The 24,302-nt window shown below is 41.9% G+C and overlaps 3 protein-coding genes across 4 annotated transcripts; 1 reads left to right on the plus strand and 2 right to left on the minus strand.

The window, feature by feature from the left end:
• Positions 1-524: 524 nt before the first annotated feature.
• On the plus strand, positions 525-2,842 carry LOC108038503 (doublesex- and mab-3-related transcription factor A2). The gene is made up of 3 exons (XM_017115319.2): positions 525-779; positions 1,707-2,219; positions 2,645-2,842. The coding sequence occupies exons 1-3, from the start codon at positions 525-527 to the stop codon at positions 2,840-2,842; spliced, it is 966 nt and encodes a 321-aa protein (XP_016970808.1).
• An 18-nt stretch (positions 2,843-2,860) lies between these two features.
• On the minus strand, positions 2,861-6,914 carry LOC108038502 (hematopoietically-expressed homeobox protein Hhex). Its single transcript, XM_017115318.2, has 2 exons — positions 6,314-6,914; positions 2,861-3,418 (listed from the first exon to the last, which is right to left on the minus strand). The coding sequence occupies exons 1-2, from the start codon at positions 6,816-6,818 to the stop codon at positions 2,946-2,948; spliced, it is 978 nt and encodes a 325-aa protein (XP_016970807.1). The 5' UTR covers positions 6,819-6,914; the 3' UTR covers positions 2,861-2,945.
• Positions 6,915-9,189: 2,275 nt separating this feature from the next.
• LOC108038510 (filaggrin) lies at positions 9,190-24,104 on the minus strand. Of its 2 annotated transcripts, none has more exons than XM_017115329.2 (14): positions 23,407-24,104; positions 22,382-22,475; positions 14,728-15,131; positions 14,548-14,624; positions 14,320-14,491; positions 13,871-14,211; positions 12,358-13,477; positions 11,446-12,303; positions 11,248-11,391; positions 11,006-11,186; positions 10,829-10,945; positions 10,633-10,756; positions 10,375-10,529; positions 9,190-10,306 (listed from the first exon to the last, which is right to left on the minus strand). In XM_017115329.2, the coding sequence occupies exons 1-14, from the start codon at positions 23,424-23,426 to the stop codon at positions 10,082-10,084; spliced, it is 4,032 nt and encodes a 1,343-aa protein (XP_016970818.1). In that variant the 5' UTR covers positions 23,427-24,104; the 3' UTR covers positions 9,190-10,081. The 2 variants fall into 2 exon arrangements, with proteins under 2 accessions (XP_016970818.1, XP_016970819.1); XM_017115330.2 differs by having other exon boundaries at positions 22,382-22,472; positions 23,407-24,102.
• Between the last annotated feature and the right edge of the window lie 198 nt (positions 24,105-24,302).

A 24,302-nucleotide genomic window follows, 5' to 3' on the forward strand; every position in this document is an offset into this window, starting at 1 on the left:
ATAAAACAAATATTTTTGTCGCCAGTTTGGCGGGAAAAGTATATGTATTCCTTTTATGGTAAATAAATATAACTTCTATTTATTTTCGTGCACAGATAAATATAATTTGAAGCCCATAATCACCAATACTCTTATCTGCAAAAATACTCTTGTGAATTCATTTTTAAATATTTGAAATCAATTTATGACTATTAGATTGTTTTAGTCCGAAAGACTTTGCTCCACCCACAATCCCCCGCCTTCAACTTTTTGGGGGTGGAGTTGCAGTCTAGTCATCTATCAACCACCAATCGCAGTTCTTAAAATTCAACTACCATTTCAAGGCTAAAGCGCCTGCGTAAGTCAACAAAGTTTCCGCATCAAGTCAAGGCTTTGAAACAATTCCCAGATCCTTTGGTCCAAAGTGTTTCCAAAATTTAGTTTCTTTTCGCTGGCCCCCAACTAAGTCGCAGATTTCTGCTCGAAAGCAGAAACTTCATTGTGCAATTATCGGTTTTAATTGAATCTATTGTTCGGCTTCACGAATGGAAAGTGTTAGTGCTGAACCTGTTGGTGAAGTGGCTGCAAAGCGTCCTCGACTGGCGGGCTCTTCCAAGGGCTCCAAAATAGTTGAGCCCCAACTGGCCAAGGTCGCCAATCGGGTGCCCAAATGTGCCCGCTGTCGCAACCATGGGATTATTTCGGAGCTACGAGGACACAAGAAGCTCTGCACCTACAAGAACTGCAAGTGCGCCAAGTGCGTCCTGATCTTCGAGAGGCAACGCATCATGGCCGCTCAGGTGAGTTTTAGTTATTTTATAGAAATCTATATAATGATTTTTTGGGCTGTAAAATAATAAAGATGCAAATAAGTTCCTAAACAAAAATATTTTTTTATTTCAGTATGCTTTATTTAAAATTATCCTTTCATATTTAATCTTAAATAATACTTATGTTTGATTTAAAACATTTCTTAAAGTGATATTTTATTGGTACTATTTCTTTTTAATACTTTAACTGACAACGTTTTTGTATTAAATAACAACAAAGTAAAAAAATTTTGTAATATTGTGGGTATTTTCCTCATTTATCAAACAAACAAAGAATTTTAAGTCTGCAGATTCCGCCTATTTGCTAAGGCTTTTAATTAAATTATTACATTATTCCCTTTAAGGATAGTTTAATTAGAAGTCTGCCTGCTTTATTGACTAGTTGTATCCAGGATCTAATACGTAGGCCACCCCATCCTGATTCAATCAATCTGTGTAACTGAATTCAATTGCCAGCTTCCTAAGAAAAATAGTTAGCTATGCCATTTATATTGTCTTTAGATTAAGCGCTGGCCAAGCGCTCAATTCGAAACACAAATAACCGGTGGGCAGAGAACCCCAGAAATCCGCTCAAGCCCCACTCCAATCCCAATCCAAAGTTGAACAGCCAATGAAACGGAATACGGGAAACGGATTCAGGCAGGACAACCAGTCCGGTGCTCCCTCCCCTTCGGTGATGATGATGATGGAAAGTTGTCAAAGCGTAGGAACAAATCGACCAAAATATCCGCTTACCAAAACTGTTTGCACAAGTGTGGCTCCGTCTCGCATTTCATTAGATCAGCGTGGGCGATACCCCAAGGAATTGCTGTGGTCTTTGTTTGCGGAAAAGTCAAACAGCAGCAGCAGACGGAGATGTTCACTTGTCGCATATTAATTTCCATTGTGGTCTTTCAGGTTGCCCTCAAGCGTCAGCAAGCGGTGGAGGATGTGATTGCTATGCGCTTGGTGGCCAACAAAACGGGCCGATCCATCGATGTCCTGCCGCCGGGCAACATCTTTGGTCTGACCGTGACCCAGCCCAGTTCGCCGCATCCTAGGAGGGAGGATGACCAGCCGGAGAAGCCTCTGTCGGAGGAGCAGAAGCAGCTGGCTCCGCCGAAGGAGGAGGAGTACAACGAACCACCGGCGGTGGCCCAGGATCTCAGTGCTCCCCGGCGGGATAACGTCTCCCAAACGGCCATCGACATGCTGGCCCAGCTCTTTCCCCAGCGAAAGCGATCTGTCCTGGAACTGGTCCTCAAGCGCTGCGATCTCGACCTGATCCGGGCCATTGAGAACGTCTCGCCCACGGGCAGAGCCACGCCAGTGGATGTCACCAGCAACCATCAGGAGCCAGGAGTCTTGCCCAGTGTGCCGCAGACCACGCCCCCCAGGAGCAGCGCCTTCAGGCCTGTAATTACTGATCAGGTAAGAGGGCAATCAGGGGTAAATTAATTGACAATTGTAAGACAAGATCTTAAAAAAGTTAACTTCGTCTTAACAACTAGCTGAAATACACTTTTCGGTTTCTATATTTAGATAGTTTCCTGTCCAAAGGATTAAGAACCATTTAAAAAAATGAATACAAAGTATATTCGCACCGTATTTCTTACCCCAATAGGTTCAAAAATATATTTATTCTCCATTTTGATTTGTGTAATTTAATGCAATAAGCTACAATTTAATTTATTTAATATAACCTCCTAGCTGAAATTTTATAAAATTCCTTTGGTTGTATATTTAAAACTGCAATCCAAATAATGTATCCCCTTTCAAGTTTTTTATGTTAATATATTATATACGGGTAATCAATAAATTGTTTTTCTTAGAGCTTGTAAATTCTTACCTTTCAGTACCAGAACAAATCGATGGTGGAGCTGAAGCCGCCGGTGTTTGGAAGCAGTGCGTCGGCGGCGGCTGCCGCCATTTGTGCCTACCCCAAGTGGTTCGTGCCGCTCTCGTTTCCGGTGACCATGGGCCACCTGTCCAACCTGGCACCGCGATGCACCTTGCCCAACTGCGCCTGCCTGGACAGCTACCAGTTCCACTAGGAGCTCCACTATCACAAAACTACCCATAATTCTATTGAAATAAATTTATTTAACCTAACTACATGCTGAACTATCTTATGAGTAAGTGGGCCATCTCCGAGCTTCACTTGGAGGTCTCCTCCGTCTCCTCCTCCTCGTCGTCGTCCTCATCATCCTCGGACAGATACATGCGATCCTCCTCGTCGCTCTGCTGGCCACTCCGGCTCCCACTGCCGAGGTTCAGGACGGGAACGCTGCTACTCGAGGCGGTGGTGGGGGATCCTGCCGAGGCCATTGCTCCCTGGACGGATGCACTGCGCTTGCTGAGATTGGCCCGTCGCCACTTGGCCCGCCGGTTCTGAAACCAGGTCTTCACCTGGCGATCGGTCAGTTTCAATTGGAGCGCCAAGTGTCGCCGTTCCTCCGGTGAGAGATACTTGGAGTTGGCAAAGCGTCCCTCGAGATTTTTTGTCTGCTGGGAGGTGAACCGGATCTGACCGCCCTTCCGCTTCACGCCGAAGTTGGACATGTAGAAGCTGGCCGCCGGATAGGCATTGCAGTAGAGAGCGGCGGCAGCTGAGGCCGGATTTGGAAAGCCTGCAAAGGAAATGGATAAAATGTAAGTAATTGGTTTTGAATAATATTAGGGAGTCTTGGGGAGTACCTAGATAATAACAAAATATGTTACTTTTCTGCCTTACTTACTCAGTTGAACAACATAGATACCAATACCTAGGCATTGATTTTTATTTATACCGAAAAAAATGACATATTTTAATTTAATTTTGTTTTTATAACTTTTTTTATAACTTTTGTATATGTATATGGACAAAAAATTTAACTGGCAGATAAGCGACTTCCGCATATATACTTTATATTTATGTTTCTTTTCAAATATTTCCCTAATCAGACATAAATACCAGTGCGTGAAAAAAATATAAAAATATAGATATGGTGGTCACTTCCTTCGTTTTTTTTTTAAGTACTTTAATTCTAATTCATTATGATTTCAATATGATTGAAATCCTATTAATAAATAAAATGACTGCAGTTTGATTATTTTCTTCTTTCCTTAAGTACTTTAATGCTTTATTATTATGATTTCGATAAAAACATAAAGTATATAATTGAACTATATGAAGGGAAGCATTTGTTTGAATTTGATTGGTGGCTCCTGTGCCCCGATTCCCCATATCTCCGCCCACCAATTCTTATCGAGGTAATCGGACACAATAATGCCGAGTCGTACATGTGCCTGAGTGTTGGGGTATACAGTATATCAGTACCACTATCGGTATCTGGTAAAATGTCAACGCCCACTTGTAAGTGGCTAATGACTTGGTAGCCATTGCGAAATGGATCGACTGAGCGCCGAGATTTCAGATTCCATGGGCAATCCAGCGAAATCAATTGCCCACCCGACAAGCAATCCGATTATGGTACTATATGTATACATTATAAATATATTGATAAGGAAAGAGGAACTTTTTTGTTGACGTAACGGAAATTCGCACTTGTCGAATTACGCTCAATCGACAATGCTGAACTAATCAGATATTTCGGGACCCAGTTACCTCACAAGGGGACCAATCTACAACACAGATTGTAAGAAGCTTTTGCTAAATTTGCTAGCTAAGGTTCGATTGCAGATGTCATAATTTAAATTGTTACAAATAGACTTATTAACTGTTATTTTTATTAAGTGGCGTACCCGGCGATAAGACTCCCATTCTGTACAATCACAAGCTATTTAATCGCTGAAAATTGGATTTGTTATTATTTTATAATGTGCGTGTCCAAAAGAACAAATAAAATCATATCAGCCACTTTTCGATCTTCCGTTCGCAACTTTTTTAGGGCGGTCGAGTGTCGACAACGAACGAGCTTATCGTAATCAAATGGCAATTGTCGCTATAAGATGATGGACAGTGCCTATTAATCGCCTCTAATAGCATTTTTTGTTTTGATAAGCCAAAACAAATCGGAAATCGGGATAGCAATGGAAATGGAGTGGGCTATACGACAGATATTCCTATCTGGATTGTGTTGATCAATGAAATACCAAACTAGTCAATGCTCTACGAGTTTAAAGGAGAATCGATTAAACGTATAGTATTACAGGAATGTATAATGAGAAAATCCAAAAAATACTGAAAGATATTAAAAATGTTTCCCACAGTAAAGTTTATGTGAAGGATTTAACTTGAGCTGACACAACAGTAATCCCTTTTAAATAGGGTCAAAATTTAGCTTAGTTTTCCACTGCTTTCGTATACCTTTCGCTTAGCTACTCACCTCAATTTCAAATATTTGTCGTTTTGATAAGGCCACCGAAAATATTTTGTGGGTTTTCCGAATGAAGGGATGGAACTGGGTCTGTGACGTTATCAGCATTACGTATTTTCCTGCCTGATTTTCGGGGGCTAATCTACCGTTACATTGCATTGAGGGAATGCAGTTTGTGGGGGGAAAGTGAGATTTGAAGTGGCATTGGCGCCAACACTTGACTTTGACAAACACCAAACTACACACACACATTAATCATGTTTATGGCCCATTTTGTGTGGGATCCCCATTGTAATATCTGTTGGTTCGGACACTTTGGACTTAGGCTAGTTAGGACTGTATTTAAATGAGGATTTCATGGAGGACCATTCCCATATTCGATCAATTACCATGTGTCTGTTTGATGGACGAGATTAAGGTTTCAGCATAGAGAGGTTCAATGACTTGAACTTGGAACTGTCGAAAAGGGTAAGTTTTTAATCCTTTCGTTGTGGTTTAAACTGTGAGAAAGTCGTATAAGTTATAGTCATGGTGTACATTTTCTGTAATCTTATAAGGTTTCAGACATTTAGCTTTTTCTTTGAGGAATTAACATATTATTTCTATAGATATGATTGTTCCTGCGTTTATCAGCATTTTAGTTTTTAATTGATAATTGTTGCGCTCATTAATTCATAATACCAGATACGCAACTTGTGACTCATTTCCGGACTGTTTTTTAATAACTATGATGAAATGGTAATGAAATATATATTTTTTAAAAGAGTAAACAAATTTTCAAGTAAAGAAAGCTTTTAATTTCTACTCAATGGACTATTGATATGTATTGATACAACATTTTGTATAACTTTATCTGAAATATGGTATGATCTAATGAAGACTCTGGAGTAAATAGAATTCTGTTTTTGTTCTTATAAACCTTCAAATTGTCTTAGACAGAAGACATTTATATTATTACTATTAATAATGTACCTTTACTTGATGTTAAATAATTGTCTACTGTTGGAACTAAATCGAAATTTTGTAAGTTATATCTTTTAGTAAGATATACAAAAAGTATATATAAAAAGTATAAGCTTTAAAACGTATCACACCTATTTCTTTAACCAAAATTGTTCCTATTATAAATTAAGCCCATCGAATAAAAATATTTAATTTAAGTTGCAAACTAATCCCTTGAATATACCAATATTGTGGGTAACTAACCTTCGCAGTCCATGGCGAAAGGACTGTATTGATCACAGTAGGCTGTTGGCTGGACGGCGGCTGCGGCGGCCACTGCGGCTGCTTGGAAGTGGGGCATGAAGAGCGAGGGATTCTTCTGGAGGTTGAGCACCTGCTGGTAGAACAACGAGGCGGGATCCGGATAGATCGGATTGAAACGTAACGAGGTGGGTGCCAGCACCGTGCTAGAGTCCATATTCTTAAGGGCATACTGGGCGGCGGCTGCCTCGCGGGACAGATCATAGATATTGGAAGTGGAGGCGGGTAGGGCGATGGATGAGCTGGTGGCCAGGGCTGCCTTGGGCATGGCCAATGCAGGTGGCGAAGGTATTCCTGCTGTCCCAGCCACAGGACTTTGGGAGGAGCCCCGTCGCGACTGAGATCGATGGGGTGTCTCGATGGGCGGACTCCGTGCCGTTCTTGTCTTTTGCTCCAAGATATTCTCAATGGAGAAGGCGGCCTTGCTCGACTTGGTACCGATATCCATATTGGTTTCTCCGAGTGGCAGAATTGATCACCGTATAAGCGTTAACGAATCGTTTCCGGAGCGATCGAATCGACTGCGTTGGCCGCAGGCGGTGAACTAATGGCGACCGGCTGAAGAAGTCGACTGTAGAGCCCAGGGCGCAATAAATTGTACCAAATCTGATTTCACAGAATATAATAGATTGTACCTATAATGTTGTGCTAATGGGTAGATATCAATATTAACAATAATAGAGCGGTATGTAGATATGCCGCGCCCGGTAGATAATGCCGGGCTACCGGCCATCGATTGATAAGCGAGTGGTGGTTGGTGGGCGCTCCAGTGGCTCGATGGCACTCCACTCCACTCGATTTCGATTTCCAATTGCAGACGACGACAGCTCGACATCGGTAGTCTCTGTGGCCCGGACACCCAATCGGCGATCCGATCCCGGCCGTCGTATAAATCACGGTTCCTCGGGCGCTTATTGAGCTGCCATACACACCAAAACACACCACCCACCACCCACCGCCCCACTCGGCGGGTCGGTGCTTTTGATCGAGTAATTGTTAATCACCCCTTATCGGTATCGTTACCTGGTTTCGGCTCTCGACTCTCACCTACTGTTCAGTTATTATATTCTGTTGATTGTTGTTGTAAACAAATTAAAATTACCAATCTCTCCTCTCTCTCTTTCTTGCTTTATTAGCCCTCCCCCCTCCCCCTCCCCCTTCTGGGAGGTGTCCTTCCCTTCGGAAGATATCGCTTTGATTGAGTAATCGAGTTTGTGCTATGATTTCTGCTTTTACGGGAACAATTTATGCGTTTGTATAACTGTGGTTGTGAATAGGTATTTCGGGGGTGTCTTATCAGTTGTACTCGGGCTCCTCGTAAAGCCTCACAGATGATGGATTACTTCTGATTTCGGCCTTTGGGTTGGGTGATAAAAAAAGCAGAGCCCATAAATGCGTTCAATTGTTGTTGTTATTGTTGCTGATTCAACAACATTACCCGATAGATACCTCTCTGATATTGTTTTCCAGGTCGCCCCCAAAAATTTGTATCTTTGAGATAAGTTTTGGGTTCGAACGTTTTTTGGGGAACAATGGAAATCTTCAGTTTCGACTTGTGGAGAAATTTTTATTTTCATTTCACACGATAACTCTTTATAGCAATTGAAAGTTCAATATGCAATACTCTATAATGGGAACTATTACCAATTCGTTATATTTTGATGATTTAACTAATAAATGACTCAATTTGACTCATGTGATTTGGGCCAATAAACATATTCATTTTGATAGGGTTCTATGAAAAGTGATACACCGAATTGTACCTACAGGTTTTTTTTTGGGGTTTTTCGTGAACAAGACTGTAAAATATAGTCAATCGATTGCCGATTAAAACTTTATGACTCCTGAAAATAGCAAAAGTCATATATAAATTTAGCCAGCATCTTAAAAGTGAAGACATGAATAAATAAAAATCATCTTACCTTTTTTGGAAAGCCACCTGGTAATATTCAGGGAGTTCTAAAAACACACTGTATAAAGTAAAAAATAAGAACACTAGACTTCACAATTTTTTAAAAATGTATATCTAAAAGACATTTGTATAAGAAAATCGTATTATTGTTTCAAATAATAAGCGAAATACCCCAATACAATTTTTTAAGTCTCCTGGTTTAGAAAGAGATCAAAAATTGTTTCAGAGAAACCATACTCCCCAGTGCAGTTGTAAGCCCCGGATATAAAACTTCACCGCTTCATCATGAGCAGACACTTGTTCTCTGCTATCAGACAGTCAGTTGTGTAATCCCCGACCAAATCCCGCCGATCGACAAGATATAACATTTTGCACCCGGCCTGACGGCCATTTTGTGACATATCACAAGGTGAGTATTCAAATTTATCAATATGTGAATGGTTCGAATGGGGGTGTTGTGCTGGGTAAGTGGTCTGCAGGGACCTCTCAATGGTGAGGCAGAAATGGTCATTCAAAAACTATTTTGTACTTTTCACAAAATTAAACCGAAACAATGAATAATGAATAATGAATGGTGATAAAAGTACAAACAACAAATTCTTTTGATGAGAAAAGCATTTTTCGGTGGTTTGCGATAAGTAAATGCGCCCAATTCGAGACATTGACGAGGTCTACTGCCACAAACTACGCTGTTCGATAAGGTGCCATGGCCTGGGGGGCTTATGGTCGTCAAGTGACGCTAAATTATTAGCAATTATCAGGAGACAAACGGTTTGAAATGACTCCGAAATTGGGCATAAATATTCCCCCGCACGCATTAATTATAGCAAAGGAAGAGCAGGCTGAATTTATAATCTTATTATGGACATGTGGATCGATAAGAAAAGGTTGTCTAAATATTTCCCCATTCTGTTTTACATGTATAACTTTATTTGATCACCTTCGAAAGTTGCGGTTTTCAATACATATTTATATATTTTCAGTTGACTTGTTCTCCATGAAATTGCATTGGATTTTAACATTGGTTTGTTAGTTTATTTTGTTTCTTTTATTTATGCAAATGAATAAATATTTTGTATATAGCACTACGTTGGCTGCAAGTAATTAATAAGCAGTTCCATCATTGACCTCTTATTGCATTTGATTCACATATCTATCTCGATTCTCCTTCTTGATCTTCCTTTTTCATACAGTTTACATAATAATATATAGAGTTTAATTTAATTTATCGTTAGCTTTATTTAATAACTATTTATAGGCTTCGCAAGAAGTTGTTCAAGGTTTGCTTTGCTTTGCATTATTTGAGAGTTAAGAGTTTCTTTGAGTATTTGCTTGCTTGCTTTGATTTAAATTCCATTTAAAGAAAAACAACGGTTAAAATGCAAAATAAATTAATTGAACTACAATTTGACACATAACTAGGCATGCACACATTGAGTTTTCAGTTTTGGATTCATCTTTCAGTTATTTTTGGTTTGAAAAAGCACTACGAGTTACAAGTTCTTCGAGTATTTGTGGTTGTTGCCATTGTTCTTAACAAGCTCCTAAACATTACGAAATAAAATTAAATCCATAGACTTTCGGTTTTGGTAGCAATTAGTAAAAAAATTCGAGTAGCAAAACGAGTTAAAGTTAAAGTAGGAGTTAAGATTCATCGCTCTTCATCATAATCTTTTGTATAAATAGAAATTGAGTTTAAGTTAGATTTGGTAGGTAGTAAGTTAGGATAGGTTAATAACGTTTACATATTGGTAGGTTGGTAGGTAGGTAGTTGCTAATTGCGGTTGGCCAACAATCCATTAGACTATTTTGGCCAAATGCGTCGTATCCATGTGCTGGATAAGAGTGCGCATAAAGGACATCTCTTTGCGCGCGTTCTCCAAAATCACTTTGGGATCCTCAGACGTGCAGCGCAGGCAGTTGGGTGCAAACACCATGGCTAGATTTGAGGAGTCCATCTTGGTGCAGCTCACCACATCGGATATGGAAAATTGTTGCAGGAAATGTATTAGATACGTTAGAACCTGAAAACAGACAGACATATTGATTAATTTATATACATAGATGAGTGCTCTTTTTTTTACCAACTTACCAGCTGATTTATTTCGGGCAACTTATTAACTATTTCTTTGGCTTTGTCGGGATCCTCGGTGTTAACGCAATCCTCGTAGTAGGCATCCGGTATGAGCGGATCATAGAGTTCTCGGTACCACAGCTTAAGCAGACTGGCTGGCGCATGTGCATCAACTGAGAATGGGGGTTGAATAACAACATGTTAAGCAGATTCAAATATGTAAGTTAATACTGTAAGTCGTTAGGAGTTTCACCCAGACAAAAAGTATTCTTTTACCCAATGAGTTGTTTAAATCAGGAACATCCCACCGATCCAGGCGATTCTTCATGCAATTGACTTCATCAACATCCGCGGAGACGCGAAAGATTCCCTCAGTCTGCTTTCCATTGAGTAGCAGAACCTGAGAAAATCAAATATAATTTTGGAGATAAAGTTAAACCATATGTTTGACTTAATTAAAGGATAAACCTACATGCTCTGAAAGGGTGGTCTGTATCCAGGGCAGCTTGCGGAATGGAAACTTATCTTTTTGGAGCTCCATTACCTCAGACAGCGTGTTCCCGAACATGCTGTTTCTCAGGATTTGTTGCTGAAAGTTTAGGTTTTAGATATACTGATTGCTCCATACTTTCCGTTTATTTATATTTACCCGCGCCTGTTCCACCTCATCGACGGTGGGTTTTTTGGCCAGACGTCGTCCACTGCTGCCGATGCGATCCAAGCGGCGACAGCACACTGTGGCATAGTGCGAGATCTGCACATGAATGGGCCACTTGCTCACCTCCATGAAACCAGTGGCAAACGAGGGGTCGCGATGACGATTGACATAGCTGCAATGGGAAAAATTCAATTGAAGGAGTTTCGAGAGCATTTAGTTTTAATAATATTTACTTGAGCAGCGTCGGTTGAAACGTGGGCGAAGGAGGTACATAGGACAGACAGATGGCCATCAACTCCCAGCCCCGGATGAGCGATTCTCGCTTGGGATTCTCCGTTGTTTGGCGACATAGCTGAACATACAGCTCATCTCTTAGTCTGTGAAAAAGCATACATTAAATATTATCATAGACTTTTTCCTTGGTGACTTACTGCTGCTGCGGTAAAGATGCACTGATGATTTCTATGGCCACCGAATTTAGAGTCATGCCCATACGCGCCTTGCGATCAGCCATGTAGATCTGCACTAGCTTGAACAGCTCGATTGCCGTCTTCTTGTCTGCCTTGTCTCGGGACAAAGCCAACATGGGCCGGCTTATCGCCTCCGCCGTCCAACTGAGCATGTCGCGCACAGATGCCTTCTTTCGGAAGATCCCCTTAGAGTGCAGATTCAGATTGTCGGCAGCGAACTTTTCGATATCACATTCCTTCATGCAAGCCAACGTGGGTCCACCCAGTCCCATACCTCCCATACCCGGCGCCCGTTCGCTGGGTGGAAAGATCTGCTGGATGGTGGGTTTCAGCGAGGGCGGAGCCATCTTGTGACCAGGCCGAGAAAGACTGGCTAGCGTTACGCTTCCTCCCGCAGCCTGCTGTTGACCGGCAGCGAGACTGTGACCGTGTCCATGGCCGGTCTCTTCTTTGGCTGATGCAGCTGGCACCGATGGTCCTTGGTGACCGGCGCCGGCCAGGCGCGAAATCTGTCGGTTGGGAGAAGGCAGGGTCTGTGACTGCTTCTGTTTGGCGTCGCTCGGTTCCAGGTGCAGCTGCTGTTGGTGAGGCAGTGCCGGTGGCGGAACGTGATGACCATGGCCATGCCCGGAAAAGGGCGGCGTATTGGAGTAAAGCTGCTGACCATGATAGCCGCTGCCGGCTGAGGGACTATGAGATACGGTATCGTAGTAAGAACTCTGGTAACGGGGCTTTGGCTTAGGAACGGTGGCGGTTGGCGCCGAAGGTTCCATCACATTGCCGCCAATCCCCTCCAGCACAGCCTCCACGTTGTCGGAGCTAACGGATAAATTAGTATCAAAAGAGTACAAAGTAATGATCTATAAATCTTACATGTCTTCCCTTCCGGCGGGATCGTGCGGCGGACACATGTACGCATAGTAGGAGACGCTGTCACCCATATTGGCGTAGTCGTCAATCATGCCGTAGTTGTGCTCCAGATACCCGCCATGTGTATCAGATCCCCCGTCAGAGTCCTCGTTGTCCGGCTCGTGGCCTGAAAGTGAGTGCTCCGATTGGCTGTCCGAATGGTACGAATCCGAATCGCCGCCATCGCCACCACGGTACTCGTAGCGACCAGACAGCTTGGCCTGCTCGATAATGTAGTGCTTGAGGGGCAACAGGTGGGACATCTCCTTGTCCCAGTTAGTATACAGGGGCGATATATTCCCATTGTCGTACTCAACATCGCTGTCAGGGTGCTGCTGGTACTGATGCTGTTTTGAGCGCCGCTTTTCGCCGCCTGCTCCGCCTCTTCCATCACCACTGCCTCCTCCCACATGGTAGCCACGTTTGTCCAGACTGGAACTAGCACTATGCCGCAAAGAACTCTGCCCGGGGTAATGATGCGACTGCGAACGATTCGCGGTGGAGTTGTTGGACTTCTGACGCTGGCGGGCAGAGTCGTTGGAGCCGCGAGATGAGTGCGTCAGCAGGCCAATGTTCTCTGTACCACCACCCGGCGAGATGGGTCCCGCCTTGCCCAGTGAGATCCTTTCCAGACTCAGGAAATCAATGCTGTGACTCGGCTCCTGCAGTCGTGGAGAATGTTGCAACTGGGGCAGAGCACTGGTGGCACTCGTCTTAGCCTGGCGCGAGCTCTTCGTCTGCGGACTGATCGGACTCTGCGGACTTGAGTCGCTCGAGTGCTTTTTATGGCTGCTGCTGCCGCTGCCCGCCGTGCTAGTGGCTGTGTTGCTGCCACTTGCCCCACCTCCACCCGGTCCTCCTCCACTTTTGGTGGCATTAGTGGTGTGACGGCGGCGAGAGAGCGGTGTGTTTTCCACCGACTTGAAGTATTTCTCGTGCATGGAGTCATCGCTGGCGGCACCTCCGTTCGCTGCTTCAGCGCTGCTCTTGCGGTAGGATTTGCTGTGATGACCGGCGGCGGCGGGATTAATGGATGAGGACATGAAACTGCCCGAGCGGGCCAGCGACACCTTGTACTCGCGATCTACAGAGGTATAAACAAATTTATAAATATGATATTTTGTATAATGGGGCCATATATTACGTTTGGCTGCATTACAAATCTAGATTGGCTTTGAGCAATTAAGTGGGCTATTATTCAATGAGAAGAGGGTTCAATAAACAAATTTTAGTGTTTTTGGATTTAACTTTAACGTTCTAATAAAAAAATACTTTGCCAATAAAATGTTTGCACTGAAATTTTTTGTATACGAAACAAGAGAGTCTTTTTCCTTCGGAAGAATTTTACAATAAGCCAACATGTTTTCTAAATCAAACTTATTAATACTATTAATGGCCATTTCGCTATTTTCGAAATATTAGTAACTTAATATCCTGACAGCTTAACAATTTATACAGCAAGGTTCACTGCTCTTACCGCCTCCGTAGGACTTGGCCACTGGTACTCCGCCGCCACCACTTCCTCCGCCACTTCGTTGTGCGTTCCTTTGCTGATGTTGCTGTTGTGCGTAGTTGAATTGGGCAGCGGGCGCTGCATCCGGCGACATCTTCTTCTTCTGCGATTGAGGCGTGTGAATAGAGTGCGTGGGCGAGGCGATGTCCGACGACTTGGAGGAGTAGCCCTGCAGGTGGTTGGGCAGCAGCTGATGATCAAAATACTTGTCCCCATAGCCACTGCCACCGGCGTAGGATGAGGATGTGGAGGTGCTGCCATGCGGTAAATTATGCGAACTGGTGCTCTCTTGCAACATCTCAAAACTGGAGGTAATCCGTAACCCAAGCGCAAGCGAAGATGAAGATGGAAATGGGGGTATAAAAGCGATTTAAAGCGAATGATTTGATGAAAGCCAAACCTCAACTACTTACGCTCCATTATCCTTGCCACTGCCCCGCTGATGCTTCTGCAGGGACCCCAGGCGCAGGCTATCCGGATGTCCTGACCCCGGAACGCCGCCGTCATTGAAGCGCCTATAGCCATGCGCACTGGACAGACTCGAGTCGCTGGACTTGCCCGATTCCTTGTACTGATTGCAGGAGTCTGCCAAGAAAAAACGGTGTCAAGATGAGTCATTCGAGTAGGGGTTAAGCACTCACCTTGCGAACGCCTTGAGGCATAGCCCTGTGGATGCTGCTGCATTTCCATCGAGCGGGATGACTCACCCGTGCCAACGCTGCAAAAGAGGCCCGAAATGGAATGTAAACAATTGGGAGATGTAAACAAAAGTGGGAGCAGGCCCCAAATGGGGTTACTCAACTCAACGCAAGTCTACTCACCGAAAGCTTTGACGGCCACGTGGACTAGAGATCACTTCGCTGCTGGTTAGCTTCTCCTCGGAGCTGGCCACCATACCATTGCCTCCACTGATCCGCTGCTGGCCACGTCCCTTTTTGTTTGGCCCCGACATGGGTGAGGGTTGTTGCTGCTGCTGGGGAGGATGTTGCACCTGCTGCTGTTGCTGCACCTGCTGTTGCTTTTGGGGCGTTGTCTGCTCACGACGCTCGCTGGGATCGGTGTTCTGCTTGAGCGTCTGCAGCTTGGCCAGCGGAATGATGTCGCACTTGCTCGGCCGGTGCCACACGGTCTTCTGCGTGGCCGCATTGTAGTAGTAGAATCGCTGGGTATTCGTATCAAACAGTTCCCACCACTGCGATGAGTCGGTCCGCTTAATTGGCACATCCTGTAAAGCGAGAACGGAACGGGAATGAGTTACGGATTGAGGCCGGGAACGAGAACAGAACGCGGTACGCGTGGCAAAATTAGTTTGCATCGTTGTCATCATATCGGAGAGAGTACTCATGTGAGTGGGAGAGTGTGGAGGTGGAAATGGGGATAGGGGTCGGGAAAAGGGAAGCACGTGGGCCGTGAGATCAACGTGCGTTTATTAGATAAACACTCATGAATATAAATATGCCCTAAAGTCAAGTTAAAGGTGATCGATTAATATTTCCAAACCGGATATTCTTCCACCTGTTTATGTAGACCTGGTACCATAAGAAGTGATTTCCTTCAGATGTGATTTACTCATTTCCACGGATTCAGCTGATCGAATTACTTCCTATCACTGACTTTTTTATTGCTTTCATAAAACATAAATAAGCGATTAACAAGGAACGTTTACATTAGTAACAATTGATCTAAAGACATTATGGCTATTTGTATAAGCTTTATTCAGCACTTGCATCTTCATAAAACAACCTTTAAGTTCGAGGTTACCGCAGTAAGAGTTTTTAACAAGAAGTACAATATCGAGCTGCAAGACAAAACATCAGTGTTCTGTTATAAATAATAGTCATAAGTAATTTTTAAATTACATTATTACAAATGATTATTCACTGATATTAAATATTTTTATATTTTCATAAATTCTCTGAAAAGTCCAAATGTATTGCACATATTTGAAAAGCATACCAATTTCGGCACGTTTTAACGTCTGCCTCATAAACGTAGTTTCATCAGAAATGACACCGGACCCAATGACATTCATCTCTGGCTTTGGCAATGATAAGTTTTCATTCCGCTTAAGCTTCAGAGGCCCTATTGTAGCTGTTGTTGTGGCTCTGGCTTTTATCCCTCCTCTTGAATTATCCAACAATTACACAAAAGCTGATTTATTTTCGTATCTCAGCTCAAGAGCTTTTCTTCGGGCTTAATCAGCAAACTCGAGCGCACAAAGAGTGCGACTGAGTGTGTATGTTTATAATCTGAATCTGAAGGGTTCTATCTGCTGAGTAAATACAACAAGTGCTTGACAAACAGGGATTCTCGATGGTCCCTCGATTGCATTGGCTACCGTGCCCCGTTCCCTCTTCAGTGATTTCCTACCTAAGGTACGAGGTACAATGCATTATTGTAATTTATGTGCATATACATAAAAGGTAAAGTTTCCCAGGTCACATGATAAAGTCAATACCCGGTTTCTTAACGACTTTCTTAAATATTTGCAGTCAATACAATTTAAATATATAAAATCGGTCTTATTAAGTTTTAATTCTAATATAGAACGGTGTTCTGTTTTATTCCCAATTTGGTGGTAGAGTTCTTTTTAATCCTTTAAATGGGCTTATGATAAATTAAAGAATTTAATATTCCTCATATCTAGGTACAACTATTTGTGTACTCTCCATCTCTGAATTAATCCTCCCAGATGGCCTTGTTGGCGTGGCGTGTGTGCTTAATCCGCTCCATCTCGCTCACTCCGTGCTCCCTATCTCTGTCTCGCCCAGAAGTCAGGGTTATTTCTGCAAACTGCATGCAGTAAGAGCAGCAGCTGCAGCAACAGCAGCAGCAGCATCAGCGTTGACCTTGAACTTTTGCGCTGCAGATGCCCATAGCCGACGACTGGAGACCCCAGCTTCAGTTGCAAGTGCCAGGGCCAGTTGGGTGGTGGGTGAGTGGGGCGTAACCCACGCCCCCTTTTAATCCGCTGCCTGCAGGCTGTTGTTGCTTTGCTTTTGTGGTTGCAACTGGCCACTAGTAGCAACAACAATGCCAACCCCGCCTCCCAACGCCCATTGCGCCCCGCTGCAAATGAAAGCTTTCGGCTTGGCTGCTTTTCATTTCTGGTTTTCATTTCAATTTCCAAGCGGCGCCCCCGATTGCGTTGCATGTTGCATAACTTGTGGGCGCGACCAGACGCTGATTGGGAGTAGGAGGGGCTGGGAGCAAGGCCACCCGGCGGAGATGGGCCACTCAGATGCCATGTCGCCTCGTTACGCTTTTTGCATTGTTGCGTTTCCAACTGCCAGTCAGTCAGTCAGTCAGTCACCCAGTCATTCAGTCAGTCATCCAGATAGTCCTCTCCGCCTCCAATGAACTGATTCCCCGCTGCCTCCAGTTAAATGAGATGGACTATAAAAAGACACATCAAGAGACTCGACCTCATTTGTGGCCTTGTACAAAATTCCAAATATTATTTGTAATTATGGAATGTGAACAACAACAGGAGGGAGGTTTGGGCTAGTTTGGCCTACATCTTAATCAAAAATCTGACAACTGAAATTTTGCTCATTGTATTTATTTGTTGGGAGGTGTGTTATAATCAATTAATTAAATCATTCAAACTTTCATACGGAGAAGTTCCGTTTTCATTTTGAATTGAATTTATATTTGTTAACTCTTTATTTCCAATATACAAGAACACATTTTAATTAATTTTATTATTAAATCCAGTTATTGAATTGTTAAATATATATTCGCTTTTTCTTTTTTTATTTGATTTCGAACATTTTGAAAATAATTTGCAGAATGAAACTGTGAAACTTTGGCATTCAGAATTTGATTAAACAAACCCTCGTTTGTACAGATTTAAGTGTCGGATGTTATGCTTTTGGGGAATATATCATTCAAAGAATGGTTATTCATACTCTTTGATTGAGTGAACATATATGGCATAACATATTCAAATATAAAAATGTGGTGAAAAAAAATGATAAATCAACAGAGCTGGCAATTTGTTTCGGTGATATGATTTTATTGAAACGCCATTAATTTCCCAATTGAGCCGAAGCCTTATATATAGATCGCTCGCATAATGCATTCCATTTCGTTATCTGCCATTCAATTTGCCAACCACACAACATGAGCCATTCGAAGATCTGCGTCTGGCGCTTATTGAAAAACAATTACAACTTTTAATCAGCGGCAAGTGGGTCGATCGAAGTAAAAATGAAGTAAGGCGGCACGCACAAGATTTCTAATTGAGTTGAGTCTTGAGTTCTATGTATACAGAAGATTATGACCGAGGTCAGTTTTTGACCGCTCTACTCTTCCTTTCATCTATGAATCATGCATCGAAAAAACAGCCAAATGATATTGAACGGGCACGGACACACTGAAGTAAAAAAAACAACACGAAATTTGTTGATATTGCCTCAGTAAATTAGGTCATCATCAGAGCGAATTTTAGAGTCGAGAACAGATCCCCAAATAGAACACATGGAGGTGATAACATCGAAACCAACGTGTCTCTTGAAATTCAAATGGAATGTGTCACTAAAATGGGAATGAAAGGAATTGAATTGTTGTTGAATTTAAGCAAACATTGATCTGACTTCGATCTATGGTTTGCCTTCTCACTTTTATCTTCAAATAAGCACAATCCACAATAACTTTTCCCAGACGATAACAATAACAATTAAAGAGCCCGATTTATAGATACGGCATCGCCTTTATCGATGAGATGGGCACATGTTTCACATTCCCGCGAGGGAATTGGAATGCAGATCGTTGTAAAATCCAATTCAGATGCTTATTTATAGATCAGCGAGGAGTGAAAGAGCCTAGTTTAAGGCTTATTTATGGTATGGTTTCTATTTCTCCGTCATAGTTCACCGACACAATAATTTAATTATTCAATGAAAAAACTGCAACTGCAACTGCACATACTGAGAAATAAGAACTCATAAATCGTGTCCATCTCAAAATCAATATTTTTTATAGAAGTTTTTAAGGCTTAAAGACTCTTTATAAAATATAATTACGCACAGCTCAGAATAAATTTAAGTCTCAAGCTATTAATGTTGCATTAACACCAGACCGTTTCACCCTGAGGGAATTTCAAAATTCTAATATATTTTAGTCTGCAAGAAGCTAAAATAGCTGAAAATCATTAGCAATATTTATGCACATTTAATTGACTTGGTAATTGCTTTTAAATTGTGCCAAGCAAAGCGGAAGAAGTTGATATTCAGCTGTGTATCTGTGTGTAGCCCAAAAGCACACTTTGGCCGCAAAAGACAGGAAACCGAACCTTGCCCAAGAAGGCAATGGTCAATAGCTGGTACGGGATACCTAAAGTCTGAAGTCATAGATAATACATACCCATCAAGTAGGTATATGAATATTGATTTAATGAAACTATGTTACACAGCCAAAGTATATTTATACTTTTTAATTTCAACTATTAAGAAGTTGGCATTAACGATTATCAAACTTCCAAAGAAGTCTGATTTACAAAAATCGTTATATATAAGGCAATTAAGTGACACTAACTATTATGCAATGGCAATACAAAATATTGACCATTCGGTTATAAATGATAATTTAAAGAGTGTACGCTAATAGTATCCATACCGAGGCAAGAAAGAAATATTTTTTTCAAAAACTTTTCTCCTGTGATTAAATTTGATATAGTTTCACTTGCCTAATATTCCCAAAGTAGAATGAGCCACAAAAAGCACAGCAAATATTGAAATATTTTGACGATTGCGTATCACAAGACCCTCCATTGAAGCGAAGAAGGCCCAGATCGAGGGCCGACCGTTTTGGAGGAGGCGCCGCATTTGGTTGCTTGGGGATTGCACCACCCCTTTTGTGGTGGGGATTGGGGCAGCAGTTAAATGACGCCGGCGGACGCACATCCAATGCGCGTCGTCGTCGCCACTCCGGATTCTGGTTCGGCAGTCGAGGTCTTGAGGCGGGTTTCGTAACGTGAAACATGAAACGAGCAATGAACGTGCAACTTGTGGGCAACTTTTCTTTTCTGTTTCTCCCTGCCAACCGGAAGTTTTACAAAGGCAAATGGGCAAAAAAGAGACGAAAAACAGTATGAAAAAGTTGACAAAGCCATCAGGGAGGGGGCGGTAATTTCGAGTTATAATAAAAAGCAAAGAAAAAAGTAGACAGTGTCCCAACTCTGAATAAATTTCAAATCACGTACAATGAACGCAGCAGCGAGATATGTTGTTGTTATTGTTGCTGACACCAAAGGGAACTCGGCTAAAACAAAAAGCTGCAAGTTGGCCAACAAGCAACAAAAAACCAGTACAGAATGTTGCTAATTTAAAGCGAGTTAGAAAAGAGCGAGGGTGGAACAATGATTACGAAAAGGGGTGCACGGCAAGGTGGTGCAATCACCCCATCTTTAATAATGTCTTTTTCACGCCGCCCTGCATAAATTGTTTGGATTATATGGCGCAGTGAAAAGGATTCACTTCCTCATCGCCACGAGGGGAAGCAGCCACAATTGCAGTAGCTGCAATCAGATACAGAATCGAGGGCAGGTTTTTATAGACTTTACATATTTGCTACTGCGGGAAAGAGAAGAATGGAGACGGAAGTGTCGACTTTACGCTGCTAATTCACAATAGATGCTCTGGAATCGCAACGTTAGTGTATTTGAATTTACAAGGTAATACAAATTATACATCAGATTGAGAAATAGTTAAAATACACAAACTAACGGGAATAGTTAGCATTTATAAAATCATTAAAGCTTTTATTTTATTTCAGTACCCAGTCTATTCATACACTACCAGACGTCATTTATTAACTCAATGATAAAGCTGAAAAGAAACTAGTCCGTTGATATTTACCTACATTTCGGTTTTTGGTATCCTCACTTATTTTTTGCTGTTGGCCGAAAGTAATGTTTATGTGGGCGGAGGGGCAGAATGCGGATGACGTAGTCGATGACTCAAACTGAGAGTGAGAGTGTCAAAAACCGAAATGAAATGCACATAAATAAACACTCGAAGAGCGCACAGAGAGAGCGATGGCTTTGCTGCAGTGCCCACTGAGGGGTTAGGGTAATAAGAGGGGGAGAGAGGAAGAAGGGTCGCAGGACCAGTAATAAATCATGGCTTCCAAGCGGACATTACGCCCACCTACACACAACGAAAATTATTGGTCAAATGCGTTCAATATTTATGCGAAACAGTTTTCATAGTTTCAAAATTTTGAATTAGTTAATTCAATTAAAAATATATTATATACTTTAATATCAAATTAACATAATCTACTGAATGAATTATCAATCTTTTTTTAAAAGATGGTTGTTGATATTTACAAAATTCAGTTTGACTGTCGATTTTTTCTGTGTAGCTGCGCATGCAATCCCTTTCATTACAGAAGCAGGACATGCACTCTCTTGCACACCAATACCTATAGCCAACTCCTGGCCATGTGTGTGCAATCAGGAGCGAAACGAGGACACTGCAGGCCAACAACAAAATCAATGAAATTTTCACTACTTCCTTTAGGAAAAGGTAAAAAAAAATCTAAAGGAAAGAAGGGTGGCCTGGTTTGTTCGTCTGGCCGATGTTTGCCTTTCGGCTTCGTCCTGCAGGCGAGACCAAAGTTATTAGCCTGCAACACCTTTTGGCTTTGCCGCATTAGCCAAACAGCATAAAAAATCGGAGAGAAAAAATAAAAGCATTTAAGCAAACAGACATCCAAGCGAATGGGTTTTCTTTAGAGCTTGTCTGAAAAGGAAAAGTTTCGCCTGTAGATAAAAAAATATTTGTTTTGAAGCATGAAAGGCTGCAACATTTCCTCCTTTTACTTGGCTGTTATATCAGAATGCTTATGATGTGCTCATCATTCGACAGTTATTTTAATATAATTAACCTTGGTCACGCCACTTGGCGAAGTGGGTTACGAAAAAATTTGCAAGCCAAACACAAACAAGAAAATTGCGCAAACAAGTGACCCAGAATAGTAATTAAACAACTAGCCGTACAACAAGTTACTCATCTAATCAATTAAGTAACCCCCGCGAGCGTGGTCAATGAACTCCATAAATATGGTAAGATTTTACATTGCTTGAGATGATGAACAGACGACCCTTAAAATCTTATAATACTGAAATTATTAATCTAATCAGACAGAAGAATAAAATAATGAAGAACATAGGAATTTTAAAAGAATATAATTTATTTAAAACCCAAATAATCTTTTTTTTCAACTTTTAATTCAATTTTATAACAAATAGCTTTTTTTAAAAGAATTAAATATCATATTGATTGAACAAATAAGATGGGAAAAAAACATGCAAGTATTCTTAGTTCATATTGTTTATAAATGCATAAGTAAATTTAAGATATGGTATATTGAAGTTCCTGTCTAATTTGGATCGGGCTCCAGATCATTTCAGTTCAGAATTTAAATTTAGAGAAATATGCTGTAGACACTTAAGAAATATGTACTTACTTCTGGTGGATCCCAAACACATTCGCCTGTGGTGAGATTGGCATACATGTGGTCCTTGGTGCGTGGCTCGATGATTTCTACCCATTCTATTCTGCTGGTCCGGAGTAAAGATGAAGATGGAGATCCATCCGGAGAGGGCGAGAAATACACATAAATAAGACATAAAATGCGATTGCTTCTATTTTCGAGCGGCCGACAAAAGTATCTCAGGAATGCCAGCCGAGTTTTTTCGTGTACGTCAAAAGTACCACATACAAAACTTTGTGGAAACACGCCCTCAAAGTGGCAGCAGCAAAAACAACAGTCAAATCCTCTGACAAACAAATGTTTCATTCAATATTTTAAGGCATTCATTCAGAAGGAAACAAAAAGTTTACCAAAATCAGCATTGTGCGTAGTTTCTAAATGTGTGTGATTGCCGGTTGGTTTTCCCCTACTCAATTGGGCTTTTCTCTACGCACACAAACATATTTAGTCAAACATTTTCCGGTTTTTCCTTATTTGAAAATTGCAGTCCTTACACGCACACATTGATACGAATGGGAGTTGGGAGAGAGTAAGTGCGAGAGGGTGTTAGTGACTCTCTGGCCCTCTCTTTTTGGCACATTTGGCGGCCGAAGCTTGTTGCCGCGCCTTGCCAGAAAATCGATTTTGCAGGCGCCTGAGGCCAAACAAAAAAATGCATAAATCAGGAATTTAATCAAGGTAATAGAAAATGCACGGGAGAGTAAAGGTGATTTGCCACCCACCCACGAACGCACTCTCAAGCACACATATATGCGGCTCCTTCTCCTCATCCTCTCTCTCTCCCACGCCCACTCCCTTCGTTGCCACCCACCCATTTGCATTGCATGGAAATTTTCTGCATTCATGACAACAATTTATTTAACAAAAGCATCTGCTGTTTGTTGCTGCTTTTGCTTTCTTAATAAATTGTATACACAATTTCGACATTCGCGTTGTCTGGAGATTGGTGTTGTTGTTGCTGCCGCTGATGATAGTTGTTGTAGTGTAACGGCACACACCTTTCACAACTTGAACTCATTTTTTTCTCTGCTCTTTATTAGGGGGCTGCTGGTTGTTATTGTTGTTGTTGCTGGCGGTTTTCTCTCGCTTTTGTTGTTGTCTCCTTTTGCTATTTCTGCTGCTGCTGCTTCTTCCTCCTTTCCTTACACACACGCACACACCCCGAACGCACTTTATATCTATATGTATATAAATATATATATTTTCTTTCACTTATTTTCGTTTCGGCCGCGGCAGCGAAAATGCAATTTTCTTTTCAATTGATTTTTTTTCTTCACACTCGCACTCCTTTTTCACATGCGTGCAGTTTTTGTTGTTGTTGCTGTGGCTGCCGTTGCAGTGCACTTGAAACACTTTCACAATTATGACATAATTCGCTGGCCATATTTTTGCTTGGCTCTTCGCTTGTGCAACTGCATGTTTCCAGTGGTTATTTAAATATTTATTTTAAATATTTATGCTGCAGTGCGTGCAATTTCGAACGCGAGACGATCCGCTAGAGGTGATGAAACTTCCATGCTGACATCGATGTCATCGATGATTTAACAACATCGGTAATATCGATGTTTGCCAGGGCGTCATCGATGTTTTCCGCCAAAGACATCGATGTCCACATACATTGATGTTTCTTCGCTCTATCCGCCCTTCCTTGTATCTATGGGCTAAGGATGTGCAATAGCCGCTGGTTCCATCGATAATAAGATGGTTAGGGCAGTACCAGCACTTTCAACGGTTTGCGATAGAATTTGTAAAATGTATAGAAGCAGAAATATAGATTAAGATGGAGTGTTGATTTTATACAACAGGGTCCACCGATTGCTTTTAAACATTCTCGTAAAAGCTCAGTACTTTCATTGCTTGCTGTCCCTAGGAAAATATCGATTAGGACCCGCCG

This window comes from Drosophila rhopaloa, unplaced genomic scaffold (assembly GCF_018152115.1).
Source record: "Drosophila rhopaloa isolate 14029-0021.01 unplaced genomic scaffold, ASM1815211v1 contig_167, whole genome shotgun sequence".
NCBI lineage: Eukaryota > Metazoa > Arthropoda > Insecta > Diptera > Drosophilidae > Drosophila > Drosophila rhopaloa.